Here is a 9,667-nt window from a genome sequence, read left to right as displayed (position 1 = left end):
TCTTGTGCATTATGTGTGTTCTAGCTATGGTATAATTGTGCAATGGATACATGTGGGTCTAGGTTGTGCTACGAGCCAACCTAAATTGAGTACTTGTGCCTTTTAAGGACTTACTGTAAGTGTGTTCCATGCTCATTATCTTTGTTCATATTGTGAATGGCTTTGGCATTAGATCCTTATCATTTTCTCCTACAAACTCACCAACCTAGTGTTGACTTTGTTTAGTACACTTTTCAGGTATTCAAGAGAATCCAAGATGTGTCGGTTAATTGATGTTATGCTAGAGTTTGGGCTTGGACTAACATGGATCCAAGATTTATTTGCCCGTATTTTCTTTGCATTATGTATTATGTACTTGTTGTTGATGTTGATTCACCGAATCCCCTTTATTTCATATAGTTCATGTTCTACGATGATCCCATGCTTACGCTATAACTTTTCGGTGCATTTCGAGCCTAGCTCGGGATGTTACAACATGTATTTGCACGGGTACATTTCTAGTTAATTTTTAGTAGAATGTTGCAAGGATACACAAGTATAGGGAAAAATTGAAATTAATTATTTACCAATGTGAACAATTACATTTTAAAAAGAAATCATAGATAGTGCAAGGATATTTTAGGAAAACAAGTATCATTTTGGTGTATGCCTCAAAATTAATGGTATATATATCACTTCTTAGTTAAAAATTAATTATAAGAAAAATAAAACAATTTTCTTTTTTTGATAAAAGAGATTCTCCCTAATCTCTAATATATATTAAAAGAGAAACTTTAAATATTAATATAAAGTAATCTCTACTCTCCATTAAATTTCCATCTATAATTTTCATCCTTAGATCAAATTGCTTACATCATCTTTGACTAAACTTTTAAAGAAAGATGATATTAGTCCTTCAACTTTAAATAATTTTCTTAAACTAAAAACAATATGAATTACACATATTTATCTATCTATCTTTTTGTTTATCAAAAAAAAATTAGAATAGTAATATCTATTTTTTGTATTCTTAATAATTCGATAGCTTGTTCTTTTTCTTGGGCCTTTTTAATCAAGAGCTTGTGTCACAAAAATATATTTTTGTGTGATGATTTGAAAGTTGTCACTAAAATCGTGATCTCGTGTTATATGCAAATTTCGTACATATGTTACTTGGTGTAATTTGCTCTAATGGTTGACTAATACATATTTACATTTTAATACTAAAATACAAGATATTTACAAAGAAAAATTATAAATAGGTTATATATAGTTGAAAGTGATCAAAGAAAAAATATTTATTCAAAGCAAATGAAGATGTAAAAATGTATTCATGTTTTCATTGTTAGTTTGTGTAATTGTTTTTATTTTATTTTTTATTCTTTCAGTATTTTATACCTTTAATATTTTCTCCATTATTTAAGTACTTTTATATGTATAAATGTATTTTTTTTATATGGTTCCCTCATGTTTCACGCTGGTTATAATCCGGTTAGAACCCTATATGAAAACATATTATAAATCAAGCGATACAATTGATATGTTAAGTCATGCTCTCTTTGGCTCCTACTCCTAACATTATGAAGAGAGCCAAAGTGTAATGTTTGTTGTAGGATAACGGAATTTGGAAAATTTGAAAACCCACTATGAAGATTTTAGATACGGTCTGAAGATGTACTACACGGTGACATTTTTTTTTTTTTTGAACAGTATGCAATATGCACGATGACATTGTTTTACATAAACTAACCAAGTAGTAATACTAAAACCTCATTTCCTATTTAAAAAAAGACACAGCAGCAATTTACATATACTACACACCATCCTTTGAGCTCAACCTTATCTTGCAAGATAACATATATTGGTAAAATTACAAATGTTAAAGCCTATGAAGGTGTCACCAGAAAAGAAAGGGGGCTCACGGCTCACTAACACGTCATTTGATGTTAGCTGAATATACCTTTCAATGTAACATTTGATCAATGTTGCTCCTGACAATATGGTGGTGTTGCTTGGACACAGGGTTCTGAATCCTCTCCATCATCATCATCATCTGCATCAACCCAGTTACTATGATGGCGTTGGGAGACGGTACCCTGACCATTAATTTCGGCTCCATCTGAACATAGAAAAAAATTGACAGTTGCTATATGGATATAGAAAAGTTAAATTAAGCTATACATGAATCTCACTTACCTTGACGTTGTTCGACATCCTCCATTTGCCTCGGGCGGTTGCTAATATGGTCAAGAAATGCCCACCGATATTCAGATGTAACTTTTCTAATATACCAAATAACTCATTTAAAGCTTAAGAAAATTTGAACTGTATTGCTTTACAATGTCGTGAGTATGGCTATTTTGTTGTTCCAACTCGTTAAGCAGAAAAAAGAAAATACAATTATACTTTTAGCTATGACTGCTTTTGGACAATAGGCGTCATGTAAGATATTATTATGCTTCTTTCCTACAATTTGTGGTGGTAAGGCATTCTCTTCCCTGCTAGGTTAACATTTTCAGGGAGGCCAGGAAAATTATCAGAACTAGTCATGGGGGTATCTCAATCAGGCCGTACACATTTAAGTCAACAAGACTCGCTATCCCCGGGTAATTTGAACAATGAAAACCGAGCCCTTTGGACGCGTACTAAGTATAGACCCATAATGGAAACCACCTGACCAACCTGTTTATAAAATACTTTGCTTATGAACTATTTATTGGTAATTTTGAGAACACACAAAAAGTGTATGTGGGTCAACCACTTTGGACGATACTAAAAAAAAACATCACTGAAACCACCTGCCCAACCCGTTCTGCCACCTCTACTCATAACCATTCAAGCGAAAACCATTCAAGCAAAGATTTTAGGATACATGTTGGCTGTGACATTTCCTGCGTCTGGTCCAGCTCTAGAAATGTGCATCGTGCTAATCCTCTGAATATTCCCAGGATCATTTATATTCAGACCCCTGTCACCTTCAATGCCGCCACTATGCCTATTAGCACTTCTTTGGGCACTTGCTGTACTTTTATTTATTTTAACAGTTAGAACATATCAAAGTCATAAATTCATATTGTTTGGAGAAAATTTTAGTAATGAAAGCAGCAAACCTGAAAGTTCTGACCAAATTCTAGTGTGATCAGATGGATGCTCAGACACATTCCCTTTTTCAGGCTGGTCCTCTGTTCCAGCAGCTGCGTGTATAGGTTCTTCTGTAGTTCTATCTTGTAGCTGAGACACCAGCATGGTTGCAAGTACTAAAGTGGCATCAAGGTTTGAAACAGAGATATCCTCCACACCAAATTTTGGTGCCATCAGAATGGGCCTAATTTATTGTCAAAAACACAAGGGTTGTCAAATCCATATACAAATTGGTAACCTAAAAATAGATTCTTAAGATAACCTTATATGTTTCACCTTTCAAAGATTCAAAATGACATCACATACAAAAATGTGCATATAAATGTCCATATCCTTGTTCTTCATGATGATGCCCTTTTCTAAAGAGTTTCCGACTTTAGATGTAGAAATTCGAATTAATAGTAGAAACGAATTTGATATATTTATACACAAGTGGTAATTTCATAATCTGTTGCACCAATTTTGAGTAATTATCACGAATTGGTGTTGTAAAAAAAAAAAAAGAAAAACAGCAGGTGAGAAAATGAAGGACCAGACCACATGAACAATTCTTGATAATTACTCAAAAACTAAGATAAATATTATAGCCTTTGTAATATATTTGAGAAACCAACTTTTTGAAATAAGAAAGTTATAATAATACTCAAGTGGTTTGATGTCAACTAAGTCCTTATCACATCAACTTATATCTAGTATTTACTGTATAGGCTAATCCTAAAAAGAACCGCATATATAAGCAAGACACCATACGTAAATATAAGGGAAAACTTCCTTACTCGCCAGCCTTCTCAAAATACAAGTGTATGTCCACTTCACATCCCTCACAAAATGAAAGAAACGCCTGTCAAAAGAGTCCATCTAAGTTTTGTAAGTGGATCTTAATATATTAATGAGTGATTGAATATAACCAATACAATAAGTCACATCATAGCAAATATGTCTAGTCACAAAATACGGATAAAAGGAACATAATTACTGATAAAGAGGAAAGCAGACCACAAAGAAAATTTGAACTATATGCTAGTATATCCAAAACTAAATTTAAGTAGATAAATCAGTTAAAAGAATAAAATTACACGTGAAAAGAACGTTAATATGTTACATTTGTTATGCAATGCAATGTCTGTTGGGAGAAACATACTTATAAAAAGTTCAATGGGTTGTTGTAACAGTAAAAACTTATAAAACCATGATCCAACAAAAAGAAACCATAAGATAAAGAAGTATACCTGAAGGACTATGTTGGTGAACAAGTCCTGTAACCAGAAGAGCGAAAAAGCCCTTATGATTTCTTTAAGGAGTCTACTGTCATTTGAAACTGATTGTTCTTATTTAATATAAGTAGGTTTAGTGTCTGCTAACCTTTTTTCCTTTTTGGGCTTTTTATTACTTGGCTATTCTCAGGTGCAATATTTGCAAAAAAAAATTGCACTTTGTATATCATTTTTTGTCAAATACGATGACGAACATTATAGTATTTCACAAATTAGTGAAGATTGTAAATTAAATTAAGCAATTTGTACATTAGAAAAACATTTAAGGAGACTTTTAACCCTTCAACATATTCGTCCAATTTCCTGTTTAGCTTATTCTTTCTTTCTTCTTTATTTAGCTGCTGGAAATAAACAAAAGTCGCTAGTAAACCCATTGATATGTAGAATAAATGAGTCAGTCATCACACCTAGACACTTATGTGTAAATGTTTTGATGCAGTGTATACCATGATGCTTACGTAACGATTACCATTCAAGATAGTAGAATTATATCTCGAGTAGTACCTTTAATTCCTTCACTCCAAAGGTAACATCCACAGGATCTCCAGTGTGTGTATACTGCACAAACTCCTCACAAGGGTCTATCCACAACTGAGTGTGTAACGACGAATCATTATCTACAACATAAGATGCTGAAGCTTAAGATGAAATATTAGAGGTGACAATATCTACCCATTTACTGGAGAAAGGGTCTATTCTGTTTACATTTTATCTCTAAATAATAAGAATTAGCTTAAAGATATCGGTAGAAAGGGTACTTTTGATGCACAAATCTCCTCTCTCATTTATCCAAATAATTAGATTATTATCGGAAAATAAATAAATTTGTAATTACGTAGACGCACTGACAGCTGCATTTTAACACCTCCATATAATAGCTAAGAGAAAGAAGAAACTTTGTAGACTAGGTTACCTTTGCTGGGATCTATATAGCTTCTAAGTTCAACAGCTTTCCCTCCAACTTCATCAGCTGCTTCATCAGATGGTAAAGATGTGGGCTCTGTTGCTATGATGGTAATTTCCTGAAGGGAGGACTGAAAATTAGCAAGTAATCTGTTCAGATCACGAGGTCTCACTACGAAGCTGCTTGGAAGCCTTCTTCTATCAAGAGAAAGCTGTTGTACATCTGCTTCAATATTGCATGTAATCCAGTATGACTTTTTCATACCTGAACAAATCAGAATCAACATAAATTACAAGGTACTGGATAATGTATCCACATAAAAAACCAATCTACCAAAATACATACATGTTGATCAATAGACATAGAAAGATGGGTGAGGCAGGATACATAGTAAAACAAGTTTTTGGTGGATGTTGCAACAGGTTGGGTTGACTTTAAACACTTCTAGCCTAATCGTTGGAACTTTTTATAACTATTTTGAAGTGTCAAGTATAATTAAAGAACGTAGATTATATTATTAGTAATCTTAATTTTTGAAATAAATGCATTAAAGGGTTCGTATATATTCAACCAATTTACTCATAATATGGTGTCCATAGAATCTAGTAATTTCTCAAGTCTTAGTTTCCGTAGCTCGAGGAAGTCCAAGTAATTTGTACACAGTACTAGACCTTAACTTCTTGTTCCTAAAAAGGGTTATGTTTCGGTTGACCTTCTGCGGATAATCACAAGTCATTAAGGTAATAAGGGCTAAGGGTTATCCAATGTAAAGACCTTGAAAGGCATGAAAACACTATAGGACCAGAGAAATGTATATTATCTCACTTAGCTATGCACCTGTAGATCGAAAAACTTTTATCATGTCAATTTTAGCATTAATATTTTGGTTTTAAGTGTCATTTAAGAATGCTGGGTACTAGCAACTTGTTCCCATGTAGTAAGTAGCAATAGTTATCTTAGAGGTGGCAATTACACCAGCTTGCTTATGACTAATTCATTTTAAGTTATTGAGAATCCCCAGCAGTTAAACTACATTTTACGAAGATAGAAGAAAATAAATAACATCTTAAGAGAAAACCGGTGGAACAAGTTTTTGATGCATATATTATTCAAAAGATTAGATCATTAAAGATATAATATTTCTTTTGTAATCATTTTTGACAATAAACATATTTGGGAGATTCAAGCTAGATCCGTTTATACATTAGAGCTGCAAAAAGGCTATTTGACCCAACAGACAACCCACACATTTACCATTAAGTAATAACTTATTCTCCTGCAGCGATAAGTGCAAACGTAAGACTATCATCGATAGCTTTTAAATAATAGAATCTGAAAAAATAAAGACTGAATACAGAAAAGGAATGGACGGACCATTGTAGCAGTCCAAAGTCCACTGCACTTTTGATGAATCAGAAGAAGGCAATGTGACGGTTAAGTGGTCAATACTTGTCAATGGCGTCCTAAAAACAGCACAGACGGCCTGCAAGTGAATCGTTAACAAATAATCGAGTATAGTATATTCAAATTGACAAAAGTAAAAGCAAAGAAAGACGGAAACATGTATACCTTGAGAAGGACACTGCATTGGACTTGGGGTAATCCAGTAATTGAATAGATATCAAAGAAGGACGGCTTTAGTATGATAGACTGGTACGCAGACCTCGAAGAGTTCAGGGTGTGCAAAGCTAACTGGTGAAAAAAATAAAATTAATCCTTAATTAAGTGGTGTTTGTTTAGAACTTAATGAGTAATTGCCTTGTTACAATAGGTTTCTCATAGGTTAGTTTGTTTAACGATCGGGCACCGGTTATTTTCCTTGGAACCATCGGGCACTAGAAATTCATAGTTAATCCCTTATATGTAGGCTTGTCTGCTACTTTTCCCCCTACTATTAATGTTGCTGGGTGTACTCAGCTGACAATAGAGGACTAGGTGTATAGGTTTACTTTAGTGGTTTTTGAGCATTTTGTGAGAAGACTAGGATTAGTTTAGCTAGGCGGCCTAAGGTACTTTGCTCCGTAAGTTCTTTAGAAATCGTAAACCCCCTTAGGGTTTAGTCAATTCCTAATTATATGTATGGTTGTCTTGGCTGTTTCTGTTTCATTTGTTTGAGTTTCTGGCAGAAGACTTTGTTTATTATGTTCCTACATTTTTATGTTGTTATATACGTTCTATGGTTGCTAGCGTCTATGTACTGTTGAACCTGTGCTAAGGTTTTGTTAGGTCGTATGTTTGCTACTCTTCCCTACTCTTAAGGTAGCCGTACCCAACGGATCCAGCAGACAGGTATATCTTCTCATCATGTTCTCGGCCGACGGGTGTGGTATTTCTAAACACTTTACTCTTTACGCTTTTTACATATTGGTGGCCGGAGGTCCTTATGGAAGCAGTCTCTCTACCTCTGGGTAGAGGTAAGACTGTCTACAGCTCACTTCCCCCATACCCCGCTCAGGGATTGGGTACGGTTGTCGTTGTTGTTGTTGCCTTGTTACAATAGGAGGGTTTGATTGTTTTGACCTTAATCCGTATAAATATGAGGTTAATATTCAATAATTTTCTTTAACTAATCTCGATTCAGCACATAAAACAAACAACAATGCTGCTTAATATATACAGACAGTATATATATAAAGTGAAAAGTTATATAGTGTGTGTATATATATATTCAAAGAGACATATTTGTTCAGAAAAATAAAAACAAATGCCATAGCTATACCCTAAACACCACCACCGGTTTGACAGTGGGGAAAAAACAGTTTCAAATTGTGTCTTTTTTTCATTTTAGAGAAAGGTAGCAACCAAAAATAGAATAGAAAATGAAATGAAAAAGGAAACATAAAGTAAGGGGACCTGAGAAGGGGAAGCTTGGATGGTGAGTTCATTGCCAATGCGTGCGAGACACGTGATTGATCGACCAAATGTCTTCAGAGCGTTTCCACTCACCCTCCACTCCATCCTCCCTCTGCTTTGTTCTGTTTCTTTCTTTTTTTATGGAGGGGGTTGAGAGAGAAGACAAGTTTCGTAAACAAATGAAAAGGATAGTAGTGAGAGAGTAAACGTGTTTAAAAAAAAGAAATAGAGACAAATTGTTTGTATATTTTGATGGTTTTTATCCCTATGGATTTCCTTCTAAATTTTTATTTTTTTTCCTTCATCTTTTTAAGAGAAATAAGGTGCTAAAAAAATTTAAACATTTTTCGTGTTTTTAAAATTAAAGAAAAGAAATGCCCAAATGACGTTTTTTACGAGTGTTGAGCCGCAATACATCGATGATATAAGGGAAGGTTAAGATGTATACACACATTACCTTACCTAGATAGAAAAGTTACTTCTAAGTTCTTCCTAAATGGTAAAAAAAAAAAAAAAAATAGACATCCGATCTTTGCATAAGATGGATAATGAACCTCTGACCACCGAAGGCCAGAATGTTTGCCACTAATTCAAAGCATGTTGTTTACACTTTTCGTGTTTCTTATCCCTCAAAAGAATATAAAGTGCTAAAAAATTAGATTTTGGACAAAATTAAAAACGATTTGAGTTATGAAAACCATGAAAATGTGCAAATCACAAAAGATGATTTTTGCAATTAACTAAAAGAAAAAATAAGTGAGAGCAAACGAAAAAGAAATGAACTATCTTGCTAATGACATGTCGTCTTAAACGTAAATAAATAATTATATTTAAATTTTAGTCGGTGAGTTATTGATATAAAAAGTATAATTTTTATATATGTGGTGTATAACAGTTCCTAAGGCTTAAAGATGTAGTTAATATTTTTATTTTTAGTCATATAAAAATTAAATGAAAAAAAAAAGTTTAATTTATTCATGTATTTAAATTAAAAATATAATTGAAAAAATAAAAAAGGCAATGTTACCCTTTTTTTTAATGCATGTTTTTCATTATTTCTCTTTACTTTTCAGTTTCTTGTTTTGGGTTTTAAATCGGATTGATTCATTCTTGCTCCTACTTATAATTGATATGTAATGTATTTGTGCGTCTATGATTATCTTATTAATAATCAGTTGAATACATTTTATAATATAATCAGGATATTAAAATAGTTATTGACATAAAAACATCATTGTACATAAAATTTGGTTGTTATTTTTCTTAATCACCTTGACTTTGGCCTATAAATAATGAAACAAAAAGCTAACATTTTATATTCATCCTTTCAAAAACATAAAAGGGCATTTTTTTTTTTATTATTTTACTTAAATTTTTTTTTTCACTGTTAGAAAAAAAAGAAACAAAAACTAAAGAATGAAAGTTGAAAAGGCACAATTTCGATTTATAGTTAAAAAAAAAGGCACAATTTTGATTTATAGTTAAAACCTATGTTGTTACACCATTTGCATACCTT

At 32.8% G+C, this 9,667-nt stretch overlaps 1 protein-coding gene across 1 annotated transcript; it reads right to left on the bottom strand.

Moving 5' to 3' along the window:
* Window positions 1–1,698: 1,698 nt before the first annotated feature.
* LOC122578868 (cell cycle checkpoint control protein RAD9A) lies at window positions 1,699–8,316 on the bottom strand. The gene is made up of 10 exons (XM_043750916.1): window positions 8,152–8,316; window positions 6,868–6,990; window positions 6,673–6,781; window positions 5,308–5,562; window positions 4,899–5,011; window positions 3,897–3,961; window positions 3,090–3,304; window positions 2,852–2,999; window positions 2,176–2,216; window positions 1,699–2,098 (listed from the first exon to the last, which is right to left on the bottom strand). Exons 1-10 carry the CDS (start codon window positions 8,254–8,256, stop codon window positions 1,959–1,961), a joined length of 1,314 nt encoding a protein of 437 aa, XP_043606851.1. The 5' UTR covers window positions 8,257–8,316; the 3' UTR covers window positions 1,699–1,958.
* Between the last annotated feature and the right edge of the window lie 1,351 nt (window positions 8,317–9,667).

This window comes from Erigeron canadensis, chromosome 8, assembly GCF_010389155.1.
Source record: "Erigeron canadensis isolate Cc75 chromosome 8, C_canadensis_v1, whole genome shotgun sequence".
NCBI classification, from domain to species: Eukaryota; Viridiplantae; Streptophyta; class Magnoliopsida; order Asterales; family Asteraceae; genus Erigeron; species Erigeron canadensis.
Note: the sequence above shows the minus strand (reverse complement) of the source record. Positions and strands in the feature narration are given on the sequence as shown.